Here is a 27,946-nt window from a genome sequence, read left to right on the forward strand (position 1 = left end):
AACTGCTTAATTAAGCTAAAGTTTGTTTTGATGACTATAGTGTTCCTTTAAATTCACTTTTAATTTTCACTTTAGTGAATAACACTATAAGTGTGCCTCTGTGTTCCTGCAGCCCATCAGTATTATAAGAAATTACCTTGTAGTAAAATAAAAATTCCACCTTATTTCATAAATCAATCACAGAAAGATATTTACATGATCCTGAACTAGGCTGGGGGTCAGCCAAATAGACACTCGTTATGGTATTGCTAGTGATCTGAGTCACGTCACTGGTGAGGCCCCCTCTGACCTGCACATCCCATCCTGATTCTCCTGATTGCTGGGAGGTATGCAATGATAATACTTAAATGCAGGCAGGAGTGAAGCATTTAGGAAGGGACTTTGAGACATACTGGGACATATTTGCAAGGTGAAATACCAGCCTGCTGCACCTTTTAAAACACAGATGGATTTAGAAAGAATGCTTTATTTACAGCACATATTTTGTTGATATAATGTTTACAATCTGCTGTCATGCTGGGAATCTGCATTCCCACAAATGTTCTCAGATTGCACATCAGTAGACTATTTGAAGAGTATTTTATTAGTTTTTCACCGCTAATATGTAATAAAATCATTTGTTCCACTGGGATTTTGCTGAACCTGTCGGGTTCATGGCAAGGAATATCCCATAATCTCGTATATTATACACCCTCCCAATATTTCTAAAAAGACAAAACAAATAAATTAAAATAATCCACACATTTTCATGATTTACATTTTCATGTATGGCTAGGGAGCAGTTTATAGACAAATGTGCTGTTTTCTTTTAACTTGAGATACCAGCTATGCAGTCCATATTTAAAACAAACAATAAAGGGGGGCAAGGCCTGACCACAATGCTGACTGGTCACATGTAAAAGCAGCTCCTGAATCTAACAGCCTTTTATGCTGATAACGGCAGATATACTCACCTTGCACCAGAAAGCGGAGGCTAATTGTTCAAAATGGTGTTGATGCCGTGACTCAGCCAAAGAACTGGGACTTTGGAGCATTTGTGGGAGATCTGAAGCATCTCTGACTGCAGCCTACTAGGGCAGTGAGTGAGGTGGACAGCCGGCACCCTGCTCTCTTGCCCACATTCTGTCATCAAACTAATAAGCTTAAAAAATATATCTTTGAGATTGAAATATTGCACTTTTTCCAAATAAATCTGCTGCATAATTGGACCACAATTTTGTTCAACTATTACAATCGGGGTAGCCAGCCCCAAGGGTGATAGCACCGGGATCATGGTAAGAGTGCTGTATTACTTTTTATATATATATATATATATATATATATATATATATATATATATATATATATATATATATATATATATATATCAAACTAATATGGTGACCCAGCCTTTAATCTTTACCCTTTGATATGGTAATTAGGTAATTCAATACCTTTACAAGTCAGAAAGATATAACCACTTCCCTTCATCTCTGTTCCTCTCCGTTCTTTCTTGGCTGTGCTACTCAGCAAACATGTGAGCAGACATGGGCTAAGGTTATCATGGTGAATTGTGAGTGGGATCTGATGACTTTATACGTTTAGTTGTTATTGTTAATTGGTTAGATTGTGGTGGTTGTTTTAGTTAGATTGTGTGGTGGAATCTCGGTAAAAATAAATTTAGTAGGCCGAGATTACCACGTGGCATGTGTACGTGCATATGCTGACGTATCGATCAGTTAGTTGCACGTGGCAAGATACGATCAGTAGTGTACGGAGCATGTGCAAGAATACAGGATATAGTATTCCCCCTCCTCCATTGTGCTGGACAAGCCATGCGGTCAAACAGGAAGTTAATTCTTATTTGTGTTGATTGGTTAAGAGAATGTGCGGGTGGAGCTTAATATGGGAGGAGTTATATGCCTATATAAGGAGCCTGCACTATTGTCCGGGGCTCAGACTTTGCTGTATTTTGGTGACGCTAGTCCCTCTGAGTCCCGATCGGTGATCCAATAAAGAATCTCTTCCTTCCTGAAGAAACCTGTGTCCATCTCTCTGTGCTTGGCTTCCGTCAGTTTCTCCGGTATCATTTGGTGCATTGGCCGGGAAGCTCATCGTTCAACGGTAGCTGAGAGGCAGAGGCGTGAGACGGTCTATCTTTGCCCACGTTCTCTACGGCTGCACCCCTGAACTTCTGCGTGGACCTCCCTTCGTCTCGGCGCCACTGGTCTGTTGTCCAGGAGATCATCGGCCTCTACGTGAGAAGTGCTGGGGTGTCCCCGTCGATGAGTGTGAACTCAGGTTCAGGAACGAGGAGGTAAGACAACTGCTGTTTTAGACGGCAGGACCCGCTAGGGGTATACCGATTGTGCGGTAGGCCCAAAGGGGTTTTTGAATCTGTATCTGCCCCCTCTGTCGGAGGGAAGGAGCGAAGGCGCACCGCTCGATCGAACGCTCTTTAGTCAGACCGTTTGATTTGGTTAGTCAGGCAGGGCGCTCTGGTGTAAAATAAGCCCTAGCCGGACACCGGTGTCTTGTCTAGACTAGCGTTCTAGGGTGTATATTTTGTTCGCTAGGTCGGAGGGACCGGGAGACTAAGCGGCGTCTGTGTAAATCCGGTTCGCTAGTTCTCATCCTATCTGGGCTAAGTGGGAAGGCGTGTAAATTTGGAACCCACTAGACTTTTGATAGTACGACTAAGAGGCGTCTGTGTAAATTCGGTCCTCTAGCTCGTTGTATAGTGCGACTAAGAGGCGTCTGTGTAAATTCGGTTCTCTAGCTCGCTATATATGTGGTGATTGGGCAGTGTGGCTAACCAAAACGTATGTAGATTGTTTTTAGGTAGTCCATTCAAGGTACTGGCCAATAGTTTAGTTGGGAATTGTAAATGTGTTAGCGATTGTTTAGTAAAGTGTATATCTTGTTAGATAGCGCGAGCTCAGCCGTCTAGCGAGAGTGTTAATAGTGTGTTGCTGTATTATAGTGCACGGTACCATAACCCTGTATATTTACTGACATTGTATAATAAGTACTAATCATTGTCGTCCATTGCATGTTTAACACCATAACCACTAATAATTGTATTGTGACCTTAACTTGTGCTTTGACCTATGCTAACCGTACTGTAACCGCTATTTGTAAAAGACGATGTTACTGGGGTGTGTTATAGACGGGTAATTCGTATATAGAGAATTATAGCGTGGGTGACTGTACAGTTACGCCAAAGGGCATAATATTGATTATATAGTGACTGGTGTAACAGCTGTGTGTGTACGGGAATTCCCTGAGTGTTTATTGTTATTGTGTACGTTTCACTTGGTAACCGTACCACGTGGTGCTGTTGCCAGAGGAAACGGGTGTGACTGTTGAATAGTACGCGTGTATAGTATTCTTTGTCGACGACGTTCCATTGTTTAATATGGGTGCGTCGCAGTCAACGATTCCGGATCCCTTAGGATGTATGGTTAAGAATTTTAAAAAGGGATTCAAAGTTTGTGATTTTGGGGTAAAGATGTCTCCTGTACGTTTGGTCACTTTGTGTACTAGGGAGTGGCCTACTTTGGTTGCGGCATGGCCGCCACGTGGCAGTTTGGATCCAACTCTGGTACAGCGCTTACACGTGGCTGTATCAGGTAGGCCTGAACTTTACGGCCAATTTCCTTATATTGACTGTTGGAGACAGGCCGTAAATGACTCACCAAAATGGCTCCAGACATGCCACGAGGAGCAGTGTCGCCTCATGGTAGCTAGGACTTGTTCGTCCACTAGGACTGGTGTTAGGCCCATTTTGGACATGCCCCCTGAGTCCGAGATCCCTTTGCCGCCCCCTTACTTTCCGTTAAGAAGAAGTGACGCAAACGCAGGAAGTCCTGCACCCCTCCCCTCATTACCCTCATCCACTTCCGCTTCCTCCTCCAGTACAGGATCCACCCCCCCTCGTACTAAATCTCCCTTTCCGGAACCAGAACCCACCCCCATTAGAAACGAATATCCTGATTTGGCGCCACTTCAGACTTCCGGTCAAGCTTCATCTAGCTCGGCCCGAAGTGTTTTATTTACGACCTTTTCCCAAAACCAACCTCCCACATCCCCATACCCTATCTCTCCCCGACCGGAACCCATGACTGACGCCTCTCTACGTAGCCCTATCCAAACCCGACAGTTGACTGGTGCCCAACAATTAAAGCACTATCAGATGCCTCTTCGCCTAAATCCCGGGTCAGCTTATATCGATGCCGCAGGTCAAATGGCACACGCTGACCCAGTCTTCGTATATGTCCCATTTACCACTACCGACCTTTTAAACTGGAAGACCCATAATTCCTCGTATACTGAGAAACCACAAGCCATGACTGATCTGTTCACCTCAATAGTACAGACGCATAATCCGACATGGGCTGATTGCCAGCAGTTACTAATGACTTTATTTAACAATGAGGAAAGGACAAGAATAAATCAAGCAGCCATTAAAGCATTAGAAGATAGAGCCCGTGCTTTGAACCAAGCTAATCCAGCAGCATGGGCCGCAACACATTATCCCAACACTGATCCCGATTGGAACGTAAATGGTGCTGATATGGTTCAACTCAGAGCCTATAGAGACGCTATAATTGCTGGCATGAAAGCAGGAGGAAAGAAAGCTATTAACATGTCGAAGACAGTTGAGGTGATTCAGAAAAGCGATGAAGCGCCCAGTGTCTTTTATGACCGATTATTGGAGGCGTACCGCTTGTACACCCCCTTTAATCCGGAAGACGCAGACAATTCCCGAATGGTTAACTCCGCCTTTGTCAGCCAAGCATACGGAGATATTAAGCGCAAGCTACAAAAGTTAGAAGGGTTTGCAGGTATGTCCATCACTCAACTAATGGAGGTAGCAAATAAGGTTTACATGAACAGGGATACAGAAAGCAAGAAAGAGGAAGAGCGCAAGATGCGTAAAAAGGCTGATATGCTAGCGGTAGCGATCGCAGGCGTAGATAGACGGGGCCCAGATAGAGGCGATAGTAAGTGGAATGAGGAACCTCTAAGTAGAAATCAGTGCGCTTACTGTAGGGAAGAAGGGCATTGGAGAAATGAGTGTCCGCGAAGAGAACAGTCTGAGAGAGACAGACCTAGGTCAGGTTACGGAAACTTTAGAGGCAGAGCGAGAGGTAGAGGAGGCCCCGGAGGGAGTAATGGTTATAGAGGGAGTAATGGGAACAGAGGAAGTGTTAGGGAAGACAGGTATATTCCAGCAGCGCAAAGGTCCCGCGATAGAGAAGGTAGGGACTTCGTAGGATTGGCTGACACGGTCATGGAGGACTATTGATACCGACCGGGCTCCATCCCCCTTGGTCGAGCGGAGCCTATGGTCGATGTATCAATAGGGGGGAAAAGGAGTGCGTTCATGATCGACACTGGTGCTGAACATTCAGTGGTGACTAATCTAGTTGCTCCTCCATCTGGAAGGACTATTACTGTGATAGGAGCAACTGGAAGAAGTGCTGAAAGACCGGTTCTTAAAAGTCGACTCTGTACATTGGGAGGCCACGTAGTAAAACACCAATTCCTTTATATGCCTGAATGTCCAGTCCAATTGCTGGGACGTGATATGCTATCCAAATTACAAGCGCAGATTACGTTCCTACCAAATGGAACAACATCTTTAAAGTTTAATGGACCTTCAGGTATTATGACTTTATCCGTACCAAAGGAAGAAGAGTGGCGACTTTATACAGTGTTGACTAGCCAAAACCCTAGGAGTGATGAGACATTGTTTAACATACCAGGAGTTTGGGCAGAGAACAACCCACCAGGACTGGCCCGCAATATTCCACCAATAAAAATTGAACTGAAACATGGGGTTTATCCAGTGAGCCTAAGACAATACCACATCCCGCAGAAGGCTAAGAAGAACATCCAATCCTATCTGGATAAGTTCATACGGTATGGTATCCTAAAATTCTGTACTTCCCCCTGGAACACCCCATTGCTGCCTGTTCAAAAGCCCGGTACAGATGAGTATCGACCTGTGCAGGACTTAAGAGCAGTCAATGATGCGGTTGTAAGTATACATCCAGTTGTACCCAATCCATATAACCTGCTTGCTTTAATTCCGGGCGGGGCTACTTACTTTACAGTCTTAGACCTCAAAGATGCCTTCTTTTGCCTCCGAATTGCCGCAGAAAGTCAATGTATTTTCGCTTTCCAATGGGAGAACGCTGTAACGGGCTCAAAACGCCAAATGACTTGGACAAGACTGCCCCAAGGGTTTAAAAATTCACCTACCCTATTTGGTTCAGCCCTAAGTCAAGATTTACTGGATTTCGAGTCTATCCCAGGAGAATGTGTATTGTTACAATATGTAGATGACTTGTTGATAGCAGCAGTTACGAAAGAAAAATGTCAGCAAGCAACGCACGATCTACTACATATTCTCTGGAAGGCAGGATACAAGGTGTCTAGAAAGAAGGCTCAGTTGTGTTTGCCAACTGTCAAGTATCTGGGATTCCATATCTCTGAAGGTCAAAGAATTATGGGGCCAGAGAGAAAAGAAGCTGTCTGCCAAATACCAATACCCAAGAATAGAAGACAAGTGCGAGAATTCTTGGGGGCAGCAGGCTTCTGTAGGATATGGATTCCCAGCTATGCGATACTGGCAAAACCTCTGTACGCAGCCATCAAAGGTACAGAGCACGACCCCTTCTTATGGACCCAAGAACAGCAAACGGCATTTGAAGATGTGAAGAAGGCTTTGATGAGTGCCCCAGCATTAGGTCTACCTGATCACACACGACCATTCTACCTGTACGTACATGAGCAAAGAAGAATGGCTGTGGGAGTATTGACACAGTACTTGGGATCATGGCAAAGACCTGTTGCCTACATGTCTAAGCAATTGGATGCAGTGGCCAGCGGACTTCCACCTTGTCTAAGAGCCGTAGCTGCAGCCGCCCTGCTAGTAGCTGAAGCCGATAAACTCACTCTGGGTCAAGAACTTTATGTACGAGTCCCACATGCAGTACAGACGTTGTTGGATTACAAAGGAAATCATTGGTTTAGTAATAGCCGTATGACCAAGTATCAAGCAATGTTGTGTGAAAACCCAAGAGTGCATTTAGAGACTGTAAACACCTTAAATCCAGCTACCCTTTTGCCACAACCTACTGAAAGTCAACATGATTGTTTGGAAGTAATGGATGAAGTATTTTCAAGTAGACCAGATCTTCGTGATTTTCCCATCCAGAACCCCGATGTTCAATATTACACCGACGGCAGTAGTTATGTGAAAGAAGGGATCCGCTATGCAGGATATGCAGTGACAACAATAGACAAGGTGATAGAAGCTCGGCCACTGGCGAAAGGAACATCAGCACAAAAGGCAGAATTAATAGCACTAACACGAGCGTTACAATTGGCTGAAGGTTTAAGAGTAAATATCTATACGGACTCTAAGTATGCGTTTTTAACCACTCATGCCCACGGAGCTTTGTATAAAGAAAGAGGACTACTGAATTCAGAAGGCAAAGAAATCAAGTACGCAGCTGAAATCCTACAACTATTGGAAGCAGTGTGGGAGCCGAAAGAAGTCGGTATTATTCATTGTCGAGCGCATCTGAGAGGAGATGGTGATGTAACCAAAGGAAATCGGATGGCAGATAGTGCAGCTAAGCGTGCTGCTGAATCAGGAAGACAGGAGTATGTGGGGCATATAGCTGCTCTTATACCAACTCCACTGTCCCAATGGACTCCAGTTTATACAGCTCAAGAAGAGGAGTGGTTAAAGACTGAACCGGGAAAGTATCTGGAGAACAAGTGGTATCAGCTAGAAGATGGAAGAATAGTTATACCAGCATCGCTAGCGGTAGAAATTGTCCAAAATTATCATAACGGGACACATTCTGGGAGAGACAGTACTGAAGAATCTCTTAGAAAACATTTCTACATACCAAGATTGTCCAACTTGACTCAGGCCATTGTACGCAGATGTGTAACGTGTGCTAAGAATAATGCAAGACAAGGACCAGTAAAGCCACCAGGAGTCCAGTTTATGGGGGGACTCCCCATGTCCGATCTACAAATAGACTTTACAGTGATGCCTAAATCGGGTGGACATCGTTACCTGCTGGTAATTGTGTGCACCTATTCAGGCTGGGTAGAAGCATGTCCTACTCGTACAGAGAAAGCAGGAGAAGTTGTGAGATTCCTGCTACGAGAAATAATACCTCGATATGGACTACCCTGTTCTATAGGATCGGACAATGGTCCAGCTTTTGTTCACCAGTGCCTACAACAACTGACTCATATGCTTGGTATAAAGTGGAGGCTTCATACTGCATATAGACCCCAGAGTTCTGGTAAGGTAGAGAGAATGAATAGAACTATAAAGAACCAGTTGGCTAAAATGTGTCAGGAAACCCAACTTAAGTGGAACGTTCTCTTACCTATAGCTCTATTGCGAATCCGCAGTACCCCTACCAGAAGGATGGGCCTCTCTCCTTTTGAAATTATGTATGGGCGACCACCTCCCGTACTTGGTAACTTAAGGGGGGATTTGAGTCAGTTGGGAGAAGGAATTACCCGGCAGCAGGTTGTAGAGTTGGGTAAGACTATGGAGGAGGTACAGAAATGGGTACAAGATAGATTACCTGTGAATATTTATCCCCCTGTTCATAGTTATCATCCAGGAGACCAAGTGTGGATTAAAGAGTGGAATAATGTACCGTTAGGGCCCAAGTGGAGAGGTCCTTATGTTGTTCTTTTGTCTACCCCTACAGCGATAAAAGTAGCAGAAGTGACTCCGTGGATACATCACTCCAGGGTTAAACCAGCAGCAGTCGATTCTTGGCAAGTTACAGCAGATCCAGAGAATCCCTGCAAGATCCGGTTAAAACGCACTACTCAGTCGGAGTAACGAGGAATTATTGTGGATTACAAATTTTATTGTTACAGGTGTGAGTGAGAAGGCCATAATAAAGCCTGTCCGCTTACCATCACATAGTGTATAAGCCAGGAAAGTCTCGAAGGGACACCTGTGAAGACGAGCAGAACTCCATTCCCTGCAGCCCTCACATCCTGGAAGCTGAGGTTCCATCGCACGGACGAAGACTGAGGATGACGGCGAAAGATGTGCTTTTGATTGTGTTTATTTACATGTGTTTTTATATTCAGGAAGGTAGAGGTACCGACACTCCTAGCTGTGAGGTATGCATTAAGACTACGAGAACAGGTAACCATATTTCCCAAACCCTAATATGGCATTCACAATACGAGTGTAAAGGAGATGTATCGAGATGTAGATACTTAAATATAGATTATAGTGTGTGCCATTTAGGAGTAGGAGAACCTAAGTGCTTCAGTCCGGAGTATCAGCCTCGTACAATTTGGTTGACTCTCAGGAATGGAGATCCTCAGGGGACCCTAATTAATAAGACGGTGTTAGAATCCGTACATTCTTCGGGTGTTCTGCTGTTTGATGCGTGTAAAGCGATATCGAGTGGTAGAAAGCCGTGGAATGTATGTGGGGATCTTAGATGGGAGAGGACGTATGGGTCTAACGATAAATACATTTGTCCCAGTAGCAAAAATAAATATGTAAGTCCTAGATGCCCAAATAAAGACTATAACTTTTGTCCATATTGGTCTTGTGTGGGGTGGGCGACTTGGGGACAGACAGTAGACAAAGACATGATAGTGACTAAGTTGCCGACTAGCCCTTATTGTAAGTCTATGGAATGCAACCCAGTCCATATACTTATTAATAACCCCGACAAGTTCTTAGATAAGTATGGAAATTTATTTGGGTTTCAAATATACGGGACGGGTTTAGATCCTGGGACATTATTGTTTATAGGGATAGAGACTGATACGGTATCCTCCCAGACTCATCAAGTATACCATTCCTTTTACGAAGAGATGAGTATAGATAATAAGATCCCCCATAACGCTAAAAACCTGTTCATCGATCTAGCTGAAAGTATTGCCGGTAGTCTTAATGTTACCAACTGCTATGTGTGTGGAGGTACTAACATGGGAGACCAATGGCCTTGGGAAGCAAAGGAGGTAATGTCCGGTTCTGAGGCAGTTGACCAACTAATATCTACACAAGCCGATTATCATATGAGTGTTAGAGGTAAATCTGAGTGGAGATTAAAGACCTCCATCATAGGTTATGTTTGCATAGCAAGGAAAGGAATAATGTATAACACTTCTGTAGGAGAATTAACTTGTCTAGGGCAAAAAGCTTATGATGATGATACAAAGAATACAACTTGGTGGTCGGCTTCAAATGTCTCAGAACCATCAAACCCGTTTGCTAGATACGCCAATTTAAAGGATGTGTGGTTTGATCTATCTATCACATCTACCTGGAGAGCCCCAGCAAATTTGTACTGGATCTGTGGTAAGAAAGCCTATTCGGAGCTGCCACAGGACTGGGAAGGGGCATGTGTGTTGGGTATGCTCAAACCATCCTTCTTCTTGTTACCGATTGAAACAGGTGAGACTTTAGGTGTTAAAGTGTATGATGTGAATCATAGGAAGAAAAGGGGACCCATAGAGATAGGCACCTGGGAAGATAATGAATGGCCTCCCCAGCGTATCATAGACTATTATGGGCCAGCCACGTGGGCTGAGGATGGTACCTTTGGTTATAGAACCCCTATTTATATGCTCAACCGCATTATAAGATTACAGGCGGTGGTTGAGATTATCACTAACGAAACATCACAAGCGCTCAATCTTCTAGCGAAGCATAACACCAGGATGAGGACAGCAGTCTACCAAAATAGATTAGCCTTGGATTACCTTTTGGCAGTAGAGGGAGGTGTATGTGGGAAGTTTAACCTAAGCAATTGCTGTCTTCAAATAGATGACGAAGGGCAAGCAATAGCTGAGCTTACTAGCCATATGGTTAAACTAGCGCATGTGCCTACTCAGGTATGGAAAGGGTACAATCCAAGTAGTTGGTTTGGTAGCTGGTATGAATGGTTTGGAGGGCTTAAGGCAGTGGTAGGTGGAGTCCTACTGATTTTACTGTTGTGTCTACTCTTGCCATGTCTTATACCCTTAGTAGTTAGGTCTGTGCAAAGCCTGATAGGAAGTATAGCAGAGAGGAAGGCTGCTGCACAGATAATGGCGATATATAAATATAAGGCTCTAGATCAAGGAGAACCAATGCAGGAAGATGAGTGTTAAAAGATTCACATCATAAGATAAGTCTGGTCTGGTTCAAGGTAACTTGCGGTGTAAGCAAAACTAAGGTTATGTGATGCCTCAAGTAATTGTAAAATATCAAGAGGCATCAAAGGGGGGAATGTGGTGGAATCTCGGTAAAAATAAATTTAGTAGGCCGAGATTACCACGTGGCATGTGTACGTGCATATGCTGACGTATCGATCAGTTAGTTGCACGTGGCAAGATACGATCAGTAGTGTACGGAGCATGTGCAAGAATACAGGATATAGTATTCCCCCTCCTCCATTGTGCTGGACAAGCCATGCGGTCAAACAGGAAGTTAATTCTTATTTGTGTTGATTGGTTAAGAGAATGTGCGGGTGGAGCTTAATATGGGAGGAGTTATATGCCTATATAAGGAGCCTGCACTATTGTCCGGGGCTCAGACTTTGCTGTATTTTGGTGACGCTAGTCCCTCTGAGTCCCGATCGGTGATCCAATAAAGAATCTCTTCCTTCCTGAAGAAACCTGTGTCCATCTCTCTGTGCTTGGCTTCCGTCAGTTTCTCCGGTATCAATTGTTTGTCATTATTTGTATGCTGTTGTTGTTTTGTCCCTGAATAAATATTTGTTAAAGTAGACGGAGCAGAGTTTATATGTGTATGCATACATAATGTATATAGTTTGAGCCACATTTGCTTTATGGTGGGCTACATGGAGCTTCTGCCAATCCTTGCCAGAATATTATTCCAAAACTGACACACTAGGCGCAGACATCCCTCGGCCTCCTGTCATTGGGCATCGATTAAGATATAAGTCTTGGATCCTCAGGAGGCCTGTGTGGCTTCGGTGGTGGACTGGCCGGCTAATCCTGAGCATGGAATTGATTGAGAGCCAATATGTGAATGGACTGCATATTTTATGTCTGGGGAAATGGTAGTTTGTTTAACCAGTTTTGTTCACAAATCAGTCCCTATTTCTTTGAGTGCTGCCTCCACATGCTAACTTACCAGCTGCGCCAGCAGTATTTTAATTGCCTTTTCCAATTATACCATTCATTAATTCAAGTAACAGAAGGCGCTCAATACACGTCTAAAATTTGTAAATGCTGGTATATAAAAAACCTAAAAACTTTAAAAGCAGCTCCCTTATAAAGTGCAATAGCTCATAAAACACTCAAAATACAACAATATAAGAAAAAGGGTGCGCTGTGTCTTTAAGACAAAAAAGTGTGCAATATTTCTTTAAGACGTATTTCAGTGCTTTTGGTAATTCACAATTTCTATATTGTGGGTGTAATATTATCTTATACACACGTGTAAATACACAAAAGTGCAAAAGTGCAAATATCCCTGATATAACAGTGCTAGAGTGCAACACAAAATTCGGATAAATGGAGTGGATACAATACCCAGCTGTATATACCCTGGATTGGGTTACTCCAGATTACTCGTACATATATATAAAAAGCAAAAAGAAAAATACATAGCGTGATACAGTATAATAAATTGGCATGTGGAGACAATATCTCTATAGGTACACTCACAAGTGGAGAGCAGATAAGTCAGCTTGAAACGAAATTGGCTTTAATATCTGCAAAACTTCACAATTATAAAACGGTGTCACTTAGCTCCCTCAGCCCTTCTCTGGAAAAATGTTCCGTTCAGTTTGGTTGCCGGCTAACACAATACCGCAAACACTTCCTGGAGGCGGAGCCTACTGACGTAACCACGGGACGTGCGTGATGACGCGTTTCGCATCAGATTCGGCTTCCTCAGATCACAGGGTTCACCTAAGATCACCTAAGTTAGTACAGCAGATTGTCTGACCCCTACTGTCTAATAACTCTGCATAACATATACATACCCTGAACACACTTATTGTTATTTTTCATGTGCAACCATGTCAGCGTGTCTTACTGATGTCTTATTTTCTTTATCGGAACTGACATTTTAATATAGCTGCTGATTCTGTTGTCTGTGTCTTCACAACAACAACAAAAACAACAAAACAATCAAAATCACCACAACACTCCGGGCACCAAAAACACTGCAGCAAGCTGTAGAGGTTATGGTGCCTGCAGTATTCCTTTAAAAAAAATGCTCTAGAAAACTGGCAACTAAATTCTCTGGTTAGTTTAATCCTTGTATGGACAGATGGATGCAAATTGTCTGGACTCAGGGCCGCTGCAAGGATTTCTGCCACCCTAGGCAAAGATCCATTTTGCCGCCCCCTCATGTCACTCACTCACTGGCAGACACACACACTCACTGACAGACACACACTCAATGACAGACATACACTCACTCACTAACAAACATACACTCACTCACTGACACACACACACACACACACTCACTTATAGACACACACACACACTTACTGAAAGACAGACACACACTCACTGACATCCATACATTCACTCACTGACACACACACACACACAGACACTCACACACACTGACAGTCAGACACTCACTCACTGACAGACATACACTCACTCACAGACACACACACAGACACTCACTGACAGACAGACACACACACACACACACTCAGTGACATACATACACCCACTCACTGACATACACACACAGGCAGATACTCACACACATTGGCAGTCAAACATACACTCACTCACTGACAGACATACACACACTCACTCACTGACAGACACACACACATACACTTACTGACAGACATACACTCACTGATATCCATACACACTCACTGACAGACACACACACAGACACTCACACACACTGATTGTCAAACACTCACTCGCTCACTGACAGACACACACACAGACACTCACTGACAGACAGACACACACACACACTCAGTGACATACATACACCCACTCACTGACATACACACACAGGCAGATACTCACACACATTGGCAGTCAAACATTCACTCACTCACTGACAGACACACACACAGACACTCACTAACTTACATACACTCACTCACTGACAGACATACACACACTCACTCACTGACAGACACACACACATACACTTACTGACAGACATACACTCACTGATATCCATACACACTCACTGACAGACACACACACACACAGAAACTCACACACACTGATTGTCAAACACTCACTCGCTCACTGACAGACACACACACAGACACTCACTGACAGACAGACATACACTCACTCACTGACAGACACACACTCACAGACACTGACAGACATACACTCACTCATTGACAGACTTACACACACTCACTGACATCCATACACTCACTCACTGACACACACACACAGAGACACTGACAGTCAGACACTCACTCACTGACAGACATACACTCACTCACAGACACACACACACAGACACTCACTGACAGACAGACACACACACACTCAGTGACAGACATACACTCACTCAGTGACAGACACACACTCACTGACATACATACACTCACTCACTGACATACACACACAGGCAGATACTCACACACATTGGCAGTCAAATATTCACTCACTCACTGACAGACACACACACACACATACACTTACTGACAGACATACACTCACTGATATCCATACACACTCACTGACAGACACACACACAGACACTCACACACACTGATTGTCAAACACTCACTCGCTCACTGACAGACACACACACAGACACTCACTGACAGACAGACATACACTCACTCACTGACAGACACACACTCACAGACACTGACAGACATACACTCACTCATTGACAGACTTACACACACTCACTGACATCCATACACTCACTCACTGACACACACACACACAGACACTCACACACACTGACAGTCAGACACTCACTCACTGACAGACATACACTCACTCACAGACACACACACAGACACTCACTGACAGACAGACACACACACACTCAGTGACAGACATACACTCACTCACTGACAGACACACACTCACTGACATACATACACTCACTCACTGACATACACACACAGGCAGATACTCACACACATTGGCAGTCAAACATTCACTCACTCACTGACAGACACACACACAGACACTCACTAACTTACATACACTCACTCACTGACAGACATACACACACTCACTCACTGACAGACACACACACATACACTTACTGACAAACATACACTCACTGATATCCATACACACTCACTGACAGACACACACACACACAGACACTCACACACACTGATTGTCAAACACTCACTCGCTCACTGACAGACACACACACAGACACTCACTGACAGACAGACACACACACACACTCAGTGACATACATACACCCACTCACTGACATACACACACAGGCAGATACTCACACACATTGGCAGTCAAACATTCACTCACTCACTGACAGACACACACACAGACACTCACTAACTTACATACACTCACTCACTGACAGACATACACACACTCACTCACTGACAGACACACACACATACACTTACTGACAGACATACACTCACTGATATCCATACACACTCACTGACAGACACACACACACACAGAAACTCACACACACTGATTGTCAAACACTCACTCGCTCACTGACAGACACACACACAGACACTCACTGACAGACAGACATACACTCACTCACTGACAGACACACACTCACAGACACTGACAGACATACACTCACTCATTGACAGACTTACACACACTCACTGACATCCATACACTCACTCACTGACACACACACACAGAGACACTGACAGTCAGACACTCACTCACTGACAGACATACACTCACTCACAGACACACACACACAGACACTCACTGACAGACAGACACACACACACTCAGTGACAGACATACACTCACTCAGTGACAGACACACACTCACTGACATACATACACTCACTCACTGACATACACACACAGGCAGATACTCACACACATTGGCAGTCAAATATTCACTCACTCACTGACAGACACACACACACACATACACTTACTGACAGACATACACTCACTGATATCCATACACACTCACTGACAGACACACACACAGACACTCACACACACTGATTGTCAAACACTCACTCGCTCACTGACAGACACACACACAGACACTCACTGACAGACAGACATACACTCACTCACTGACAGACACACACTCACAGACACTGACAGACATACACTCACTCATTGACAGACTTACACACACTCACTGACATCCATACACTCACTCACTGACACACACACACACAGACACTCACACACACTGACAGTCAGACACTCACTCACTGACAGACATACACTCACTCACAGACACACACACAGACACTCACTGACAGACAGACACACACACACTCAGTGACAGACATACACTCACTCACTGACAGACACACACTCACTGACATACATACACTCACTCACTGACATACACACACAGGCAGATACTCACACACATTGGCAGTCAAACATTCACTCACTCACTGACAGACACACACACAGACACTCACTAACTTACATACACTCACTCACTGACAGACATACACACACTCACTCACTGACAGACACACACACATACACTTACTGACAGACATACACTCGCTGATATACATACACACTCACTGACAGACACACACACAGACACTCACACACACTGATTGTCAAACACTCACTCGCTCACTGACAGACACACACCCAGACACTCACTGACAGACAGACATACACTCACTCACTGACAGACACACACTCACAGACACTGACAGACATACACTCACTCATTGACAGACATACACTCACTCATTGACAGACTTGCACTCACTCACTGACAGACACACACACACACACACTCACTGACAGACACACACACTCACATAGCGACACTCACTGACAGACATACAATCACTCACTGACAGACACACCCACTCACTCCTCTCGCCCGCTGTTTAGTATGCTGGGGCCAGAATGACGTCATATTTCGGCTCCCGGCATCACAGAGGGCACGCGAGGGAGGAGTGAGAGGCTGCAAGAACAGCCTCTGTCGCCGCCTGCTTTCTCCATCCCCCTCTCTTCAGGTAAACGGCATTTGTTGGCAGAGCAGGCACCTGCCATCAAGGTAAGAAGGTGCCTGCTCTGCCTTACCTAGCACGGCATCGGGGGCGCCATTAGGTGGCCAGATGGCTAACTCCTGGCGCTGCAGAATTTGTTGTCGCTTTATAAATTGTAAAATAACCCAATTGCAGAGGGAATATAATTGGATTTTAGGAATTCACTGTAACTTTAGAAATGAAAAGCCAGGACTGCTGTCTCATTAGATGGAAAACCAATATGTTTCATTCTCCAGCCTGGTTGTCATGTGATTAATGCACTGCATAGACATTCTCTATCCTTTAATGTTAAAGATACAGCTCATTCAGTATTAATGATGTCTTAATGGATGCTAATTATTCTGCGTCCAAGTGTTGTTGTTTTTTTACCAAGGGCAAATTGAAAGGTCAAAGGTACAGTATTATTTATTGATCGTTCCAAAACATTACACATACTGAGGTACCAATAGAGGTAAAACAAACAAGAATAGCTGATACCACTTCCAATTAGGAATGACAGTTAATAATAATCCATTAATCAATAGATTGCAGACCAGGGGTAACAAGCAGATACTTGTCCAGCTATGATTGAAATACGTGTCCCGTTTAGGGTTATTCACTAAAGTGAGAATTCAAAGTAAATTTCAATACAGGGTAAAAACAGCCGAACTGGAAAAATCTCAGCCAGCTCAAGTCAGCTTTGCTGATGGTAGTATTCTGTAATCACTCTAAATTCAAAGTGAATTTTAAATTTGACACCAAGATAACCACACTGGAAGCATCGATGACTTAATTTTTTTTAAGTTTATTACATCTAATAAAAAGTTACGATATTTTTTTTAATTATGTGTATTGATTTTTTTGTGGAGAAAATTTTCCTTTTTATCAGGCCGTGCAGCCATGTAGGGTCAGACTCTACAGTTAACTGACCAACTGCTGCTCAACTAAAAGGGACACTAGAGTCACCAGAACAACTTTAGCTTAATGAAGAAGTTTTGGTGTATAGATCATGACCTTGCAATATCACTGCTCAATTATCTGCCATTTAGGAGTTAAATAATTGTGTTTATGCAGCCCTAGGCACACCTCCCTGCATGTGATTAACACAGCCATCCTAAACACTTCCTGTAAAAGGTCTTCTAATAGTTACACTTCCTTTATTGCAAATTCTGTTTAATTTAGAATTTCTTATCTCCTGCTCTGTTGATAACTTGCTAGACCATGCAGGAGCCTCCTATGTGTGATTAAAGTTCAATTTACAGAGCAGGAAATGTAAACTTTTAAAGTAAAGTTACATCTGATTGAAAATGAAAGCATTTTATTTTCATGCAGGCTGTGTAAGTCACAGCCATCGGAGGTGTGGCTAGGGCTACATAAACAGAAACAAAAGTAATTTAACTCCGAAATGGAAGTGAATTGTGCAATGAAATTGCAGAGGCATGATCTATACACAAAAACTGCTTCTTAAAGCTAAAGTTGTTTTGGTGACTATAGTGTCCCTTTAACTTTAACTCAACTTAACGCAAGTTAAAGGACCACTATAGGCACTCAGACCACTTCAGTTCAATGAAGTGGTCTGGGTGCCAGGTCCCTCTAGTTTTAACTGACAGCGGCTAGAGTCAGCTTCCGCGATTCTCACTATGAAAATCACAGTGAGAAGACACTGACATCCATAGGAAAGCATTGAATAATGCTTTCCTATGGGCGTTTTTTAATGCGCGCGCGGCTCTGGCCACACATGCACATTCGGCTCCACTCGGGAGTCAACGTCGGAGGGGGGGGAGAGGTCACCAGCGCCGGCGCTGGATTAAGGAAAGTGGCTGAAGGGGTTTTAACCTTTTAACCCCTTCAGGCCAGCGGGAGGGGGGCCATGAGGGTGGGGGGACCTGAGGACTAAATAGTGCCAGGAAAACGAGTTTGTTTTCCTGGCACTATAGTGGTCCTTTAAGTTGCTGGCTGTAACCTAACTGACTTCTCAGCCAGATAAAAATGTAAACTTCTCAAACATCAGTACACATTATTTAAAAATATATATACACTTTCATAAACTGTATTTAACATTTAAAGCACAAGAAGTGAAACTTTTATGACAGTTGTCCTTTACATTTCAAATTCTCTTTGAATTCCCAACAAATATCTCTTTAGCGATTAATCCTGAGGGTGTGAGGCTGTGGCTGACTGGGCCTAATGGGTGTTGTAGCTCTACAGACACTGGAAAGTTACAAATTGGACAGCAGTGATCTATTGAAAATTGTATTTAAGTCATTTCTATTTGTAGTCCAGTCCTGACAGAAAGTGTACATTATCATATGGGGGATTCACAGCCCAACCTCCATCTTTGCCAATGACTAAATTCATTTGTTTATTACAGACAAGCTGAAAGAGACTCTTTCAAACTATTCTTGTTGGACTGTCCAGAAGGGGTGATTGTGTCTGAACACAAGTGATAATTGTACGTCTTGTGATAATGGTGACTTTGAGCATATCTCCCGGGGGCTATGGTCAAGCACATTCTTCCATAATCTGTGCAGAACATTTCATCCTGCACTGTGCTCTGTATCCTGCGTGATGTCATTCACTCTGTCTGACTGCTGCAGACTGGCAGAGGAAGGCCCCTCCTCACTGCAGTATCCACCCCAAGCACACTTACACAGCTTAGGGATGGGTACAAAGATACTGAGGGCAATGTAACACAACCAGCATCTCTCTGGGTACCAATCTAGTGATGCTACTGGCCTAGCAAGGATGCTGTCTGTCTCATGTTATGATAAGGACAGATACATATTTGGAGCTTAATGGAAACGTCTGTTATATTATTTTAAACATTTTAGAAGATATAGAGAAAGTGTGAGGATTGTCATTGCACAGTATACTGCCTGAATGTTATATGCACTATTTGCTGCATAATCCAGTCCAGTAAAGCAGGTCTATACAGCCACAGAAACAGCATGGTTTTTTTCACTCCTGGTTTGGAGATTGATAGGCTCAGATTTTACATCTTTAATTTGATTCTGATTAATCTAGTGAATGTTCAATGTTCTTACAGGAAGGTCATTAACCATATGTGCCTTTAATGTACAAATAATGACCATTTACCAGGAAGAAACATTGATAATTCTACCAATTCCTAGGTAGAAAGGTTGCCAGACCCCCCAATGTCTCCCTGGACACATATTACTTCTAAAGGCTGGTGGACATCACATGAAAGTGTATCTTGTATATCCTACTGGGGGAAGCAAAGTGATTAGTCAAGGCAGTAAACAAATGGTGCTTCCTTAATTAATCTGACTGTTACATACTGTAGGGTGGAAATGTTTTATTACAAAACTCAGTGTAACTGATTTTATCAACCTCCAAAGGACGAGTTGACCCTGCCAGGAATACATCTTGTGGCCTTGAGGTTTGAACAGACTTTTACTGTCAGTGCATTAACTAAATAAGCTATGGCATAATGCTCAATTCAGTTTTCAGCAAAATGAAAGTCTGTGGTGTTTACGTCTTAACCTGGACGTAAGTTATATTGGAAAAAGAACTGCAACTATTAGGCCAGAAAAATTTAAAAACATCCAACTAATTTTCTAGAACTGGCCAAAATGTGCAACTCTCTTGTCAAAGCTTCAGATTTCCCAGGCCAGTGCATGGCTCTCACTGAGCAGGCAGTTTCTATATACATGGCTCTCATTGAGCAGGCGGCTTCTACATACTTGGCCCTCGGTGAGCAGGCAGCTTCTATATACATGGCTCTCAGTGAGCAGGCAGCTTCTATATACATGGCTCTCAGTGAGCAGGCAGCTTCTATATACATGGCTCTCAGTGAGCAGGCAGCTTCTATATACATGGCTCTCAGTGAGCAGGCAGCTTCTCACTAAGTTTCTATATACATGGCTCTCAGTGAGCAGGCACTAAGTTTCTATATACATGGCTCTCAGTGAGCAGGCACTCAGTTTCTATATACATGGCTCTCAGTGAGCAGGCACTCAGTTTCTATATACATGGCCCTCGGTGAGCAGGCAGCTTCTACATACATGGCCCTCAGTGAGCAGGCAGCTTCTATATACATGGCTCTCAGTGAGCAGGCACTGAATTTCTATATACATGGCTCTCGGTGAGCAGGCACTCAGTTTCTATATACATGGCCCTCAGTGAGCAGGCACTCAGTTTCTATATAAATGGCCCTCGGTGAGCAGGCACTCAGTTTCTATATAAATGGCCCTCAGTGAGCAGGCACTCAGTTTCTATATAAATGGCCCTCAGTGAGCAGGCACTCAGTTTCTATATAAATGGCCCTCAGTGAGCAGGCACTCAGTTTCTATATACATGGCACTCAGTTTCTATATAAATGGCCCTCAGTGAGCAGGCACTCAGTTTCTATATAAATGGCCCTCAGTGAGCAGGCACTCAGTTTCTATATAAATGGCCCTCAGTGAGCAGGCACTCAGTTTCTATATACATGGCACTCAGTTTCTATATAAATGGCCCTCAGTGAGCAGGCACTCAGTTTCTATATACATGGCCCTCGGTGAGCAGGCAGCTTCTATGTACATACTGAGCAGACTCAAAGAACACGGACCACTCATAATTCACTACTCAAAATCAGTCACACCAATGACCAAACCCCAAAACTCATTCTGCCACCTCACTAATACAGAGAGCTGCTCCTACTGCCCCTCAATAGGCCCATAATGAGCTCCACTCCCTGTCTTCCCATGGACTCCATTGCCAGGTAGGTCCATCCTCACATCCTCACCCTCTCATTCTGCTAAAGTTAGGTATCAGGTTGCATGTAGGGCTTGGTCAGATATGACAAGCATTGCTGCCCATGTTAATCGTGTATTGCCCTGTTATAGTGATACATATTACAGATACACCATATTAGAAGAGGGACGGCAATAACACATGGGAAGAGCCTGATGGGAACATTCCATGTCCAGAAGTTGGTGAGGCAGATGAGAAGAGGTGGATGGTTGCTGTCACCATGTAAACATACACTGCCATTCACGCAGGGCTGTGTGGGTGCTTTATAGTGGAGATCTTAAAGCAGCCTGGGGTAAAGCAATGTGTATAAACCCCCATTAACTAAACATCTTCCATTATAGACCTTAGCTGTCTATGGATGGAGGACACATGGCAGTGTTATCACTACTCCCATCACTGCCATCCCCCATCTGGCTCTCCCTCTCCGTGTTCTATCCCTCCCAGCTCTCTGCCTGCATGTCTCCCACACAGAGCTGGCTCTCCTTACCTTGGTGACAGTCATACAGAGCTGTGACAGTGCAGGGCGAGCAGGCTTCTGGGCTGCTGTATAGTGACTGCAGGGTTCAGAGCTGGCTGCCTACAGACACACACACACACACACACACACACATACATACAGTGTGCAGCCTCCCCGCCTCCTCATTATTCCCATCCTTTAGCTAGCACAGTCATGATGTCACTTTGCATCTCTAATGAACAGGCAGGATGCCTCCTCTCTGCTGCTAATGTTTCTCTACCATGAGCAATGCTGCTCTATTACTGCTTAGTGTAATGGACAATCCAGAGTCACACCTTGGAGAGATCTCTTTTCACATTTAACCCTACACAGCACAAGGGGTTTATCAGTGTAAGTACAGCTGCAGATATAGTCAGCCCTTACCTGGAGCAATGGGACACACAGGCTGTGCAGAGCCTCCCCCTTCCCTTCTTCTGCTGAGTCTGTACCAGGGACAGGATTTATTAGAATGTATTTTATCACCTCAGATTAGAATACAAGGCATGTGGTTTGAATGTTGCATTCATAATGATACATAGTATAAATAAAACACAAAACAACTTTTTCCTTTAATCTGTTTATTTTGATAAATTGAAAAACATTTGGCCGTGACTTTTATTACGGATTTCACAATTCCAATTTCAATAATAATAATCAACCATAACTTTAACCCCTTCAGGACCCGACTGTTTTGGCCATGTTGTACGTTAAGGACCAGGGTTGTTTTAACACTTTTGTGGTGTTTGTGTTTAGCTGTAATTTTCCTCTCTCTCATTTACAGTTCCCATACAAGTGCCGTTTGTGTGTAAAAATTGCAAAAAACTTCACTTTCACTGACAATATCATCGCTGTAATATGTTTTGAAACACTAATATTTGTGTTCAGCGAAGTCTCCAGAGTAAAACATACCCCCCATGTACAGGTTTTAGGATGTCATAGAAAGTTACAGGGTTAAATACAGTGCTAGCAAATTAAATTCTCTGGACTTTCTGCCTGGGATGTCAGGCAGGTCCCTCAAATTGCAATCAATAAAATTACTTAATTATGTAAAAATATTACATAAATATGCACATATAATTTAAATATATATACATATTTATATATTTGAAGTCTACATGTATATTTATGAAATTATTTATGTAATTTTGTATATGGATATATATATATATATATATATCATATTAATTATATTAATATATATATATATATATATATAATTTCCTTCTAAGTGTATTTTGATATAAATATATATATATATTAATATCAAAATACAGTTAGAATAAAATTTCATATATATATATATATATATATATATATCATTTTTATTTTTTATTTTTATTATTTTTAAGTTTTATTATTTTTTTATTTACTAATTATTTATATTTTATTATAATATATATATGTATATATATATATATATATACACAATATATATAGTTATTATAAATATTATATATATACGTGTGTAATTTAATTCTGAGTGTATTTTTATATTAATAAATATTATTAATATAATATATATTAATATAAATATACACAGTATGACATTATATATATATATATATATATATAGACATATACGCATATATATATACACACACACATATATAATTATATTTTTATTCATTAACATATTTTTATTTTTATTTTACAAATTCCAGGTGACTGCCTATTGTGGCCATGCAAACGCTCTGCTAGAGCGATCACATGGCCACGGGGGCTTAATTCACAGAGGGGGGACTGTCTGGGATGTTAGGCAGTCCCCCTACACCGGGAGCAACGCCAATCCCCCGGCAGCGATCAGTAAGTAAATATTACCGTTATGACGGTTCAGGACCGTCATCGGTCCTCAAGGGGATGTTTCCGGTCCTGAACCATCAGCAGTCCTTAAGGGGTTAAACGAAAATCAAATAACCATTAACCATTTCCAGGCTCTGCCCCTTAACCCCTTAAGGACCAAACTTCTGGAATAAAAGGGAATCATGACATGTCACACATGTCATGTGTCCTTAAGGGTTTAAAGCCAGGAGCCATAAATAAATATTTCCATCCATATTAACCAAATCCACCCTCTTGTGATGCCCAGGAGGGTGACTTATATTCCAAGGCCACGAGGTCCTGAGCAATCAAGCTCGTTGGCCCCCAAAAGCCCACAGCCATCTCCACCATAGACTAAATACCCAAATTAAATATATCCAAACCTATGTTGGACTAATAAATCGCATCACTCCTATAGAAACCTGTGCAACTGCCCTCAATATCTATGTGCCTATACGAACGCATCCCCAACGTTGGCAAAAACTTTTCTAGTGCTCTGTTTAGTTTCCTCCGCACCCTTTCCAACGGTTTCAAATAGCTTACTTTAAGCCAGCAATGTCTTGCTATAATTTCTGACCAAATAAAACGAGCTACTGGAAAAAATTGTGCTACAAAAACCAGATCCTTCTTAATCTCTTGCAACAAATTCACTGATTTTGTTGCCCCAATGTCATTACCTCCTAAATGCACTATTATCACACCTGGGTAGGGAAAAATTGATAAACATTGTTGCAACATTTCCAATAAATGTGACCACTTAGCACCACGGGTGCCTTTCCAATATATTTTAACTGAAGTGTTCTTTAAACCCATATTCTCGCCAAATGTGCGCTCCTGTGCCTTCTTCTGGGCCCAACCTACAAACGAGTGACCAATAACCCAGGCATTCGCCGGCTTCTTATTACATAACAGAAAGAGAAATATATGCACCAATTTTATGAAACACCAAACTTTGATGAACCAGTCAACCGTTTACACATAAGGAATTTCTTCATCATGTTTTTTTTTTTTATATAACAAATGAGCTCTGACATATAATTGGAATCTGTTAGAATCCCATCTTCCCAACTTTTGAATGATTCCATCACTTAATCCAAACCTCGCCGCTTCCATTGCAGCTCCAATTCTGAAAAAATGCGATGAGTAAAGCTCTTTGCCGAAACCTAATTTATCCAGGCAACCTTTCTACCCCAAATCTGCACCTTCAACAAGTTTGTCAAACTCTTCCGTTACATGAAGATTCTCCAGGAGGACATTTATGGTGACCATGGAGGCTATTTGGGACTAACTCTTACTTGCCAGTGGTTAAAAATACCCATGAGTCTAATACCACTTCTTTCTTTTTCTTGTTTATTTACATGTATTTGATTTCTATCTCACAGCCTTCCTATTGCTTTTTACCAACTATATAGGAATGTCCTACTACTGAGGCGCTAACTCTCTAGGAGTTAATACCCCCATTTCAATCAGCATAATTGTTTTCACAGTATTGAGTTTAATTGATACTGATTTATAAATGTGCAATGTTCTACCTGCAATATTCCTTTTAACAATCTACTTTCCGATTTTATGAATATTGCACATGAAAATGTTGAGGGACATGCATTACCATCTTTATTACTTGCATTTTGCAATACGTGCAAAATAATAATTAAAAAAAAAATCAGTTGGAAAAAGTGGAAATATGGCAAAACAAATCTCCAAAAACAGCTATGTTTTCAGATCAGCTATTCCCTAGCCTAGGGAATCAGTCAAGCTCCCAACATAACATATAAGATGGAAGTGAAGCAAGCATTAAAGGTGCGCTTCTAGAAACCATCAATATTATATATAAAATATTGCATCCTCTATGCAATGTATGGTCATATTATAACGAAGTATAATAATTTTACCTATTTTAGGTTATTTTTTTCATCAACTTAGTACATTTTAAAGCTAGTTTAGAAAGGAGTGGGTTGTATTCTTTATATTGTATATTTTGGCCCCTGAAGCATCTTTATTCTATATGCAAGTTTAGGTTAATGCTGGCTTTATGTTCTGTTTATTAATATTATACCCACAAGTCCATTTTATAAATAGATCAGAACTTTAGCCTGATTACAGGACCAAACACACCAGCCAGTATATTTCCCTTCAATGTAGGTTCGTGAATGAACAAGTTGCCATGGCAATGCAGCAATTTTGTAAAGACGTAAGATACAATGATGCTTTATGTAGGTGTGTATTTCTTATACACTATTTAAAAAAAATGTATATATATATATATATAGATTAAAGACACCAGTACAAAGTAACATATGGTTGAATAGTTTACAAAAAATAAATCAGCAATTAAGTACTCGCTCGCTAGCCAGGGGACATAGTAAAATGTAAAAAAAATAAAAGCAAAAGCATATGGGGATCAATATGATCTTCATGAAACTATCAGTAGCGTAAAATCTTGCCTCAGCCCCACCTAACATAATCATAGGGGTTGTAGATCAATATCGTCCCTCTTTATTTTATTAGAATACCCCAACCTGCTGCCCAGGAGACATGGTATTAATGGATGCGCAGACACTGGCTGCTCACAGTTTAGAAGACAGAACCCCACTCACAGCATGTTAGGTGGTGACTGAGGCAGAATGTTAAAGGGACACTATAGTCACCTAAACAACTTTAGCTTAATGAAGCAGTTTTAGTGTACAGATCATGCCTCTCATGTTTTACTGCTCAATTTACTGCCATTTAGGAGTTAAATCACTTTGTTTCTGTTTATGCAGCCCTAGCCACACCTCCCCTGGCTCTGATTGACACAGCCTTGATGAAAAAAAAACTGGTTTCACTTTCAATCAGATGTAATTTACCTTAAACAATTTAATCTCTTGCTTATACAAGAGGGTCTTTCAGGGTCTAGCAAGCTATTAACATAGCAGGAGATAATAAAATCAAAATTAAACAGAACTTGCAATAAAGGAAGGATAAACATTAGATTACTTTTACAGGAAGTGTTTATGGAAGGCTGTGCAAGTCACATGCAGGGAGGTGTGACTAGGGTTCATAAACAAAGTGATTTAACTCCTAAATGGCAGATAATCGATCAGTGAGACTGCAAGGGCATTATCTATACACCAAAACTGTTTCATTAAGCTAACGTTGTTTTGGTGACTATAGTGTCCCTTTAATCTTAAGATGGTTATATGTGGGTGTTATTGACACTCATATGTTTCTACTTTTATTTGATATATTTTACATTGTTACCTAGGCTGACATGTGACATGCATCCATCCATCATCAGCCTCTCTCACATCTGTTTTTGCTGTTGATCCAAAATAAGTTACTAGTTAGGAAGAACTGGCCAGATGTCACATACTTATCCCTTGCAAAAATGTTATTCCAGATTTTAACAATTGAATCCTGGATTTTTATAATTCGGTTCCAGACATTGATAAATCTTGTGAATGATGTCCAGATTTTGCAGTCTGAGTTATTTGTGCTAATCCAGACCACGGCTATACATTTATCAATAAAAATGTATTTAAAGTATGTACTCTGACTTTGATGCAACTGCATCATTTTCAGCCCATAGTCAATTAGTGAAAACCAGCAATATTTCCTTAATATATGTATATCAATTGAGTTACATATCACGCAAATAAGGTTCCGTGGGTGCATCAAATTCCTACAACCATTGCCATGGATGCTATTTATATAT

The 27,946-nt window shown here is 42.1% G+C and overlaps 1 protein-coding gene across 1 annotated transcript in view; it reads right to left on the reverse strand.

Annotated features, from left to right (window-relative positions):
- Positions 1 to 22,658, reverse strand: part of CORO2B (coronin 2B) — a 66,875-nt gene extending 44,217 nt beyond the window's left edge. Inside the window, exon 1 of the mRNA XM_063448741.1 lies at positions 22,426 to 22,658. Coding sequence (XP_063304811.1) covers positions 22,426 to 22,440 — 15 coding nt within the window. The 5' untranslated portion in view covers positions 22,441 to 22,658. The remainder of the gene's footprint in view (positions 1 to 22,425) is intronic.
- Between the last annotated feature and the right edge of the window lie 5,288 nt (positions 22,659 to 27,946).

Source organism: Pelobates fuscus, chromosome 3 (genome assembly GCF_036172605.1).
Source record: "Pelobates fuscus isolate aPelFus1 chromosome 3, aPelFus1.pri, whole genome shotgun sequence".
NCBI classification, from domain to species: Eukaryota; Metazoa; Chordata; class Amphibia; order Anura; family Pelobatidae; genus Pelobates; species Pelobates fuscus.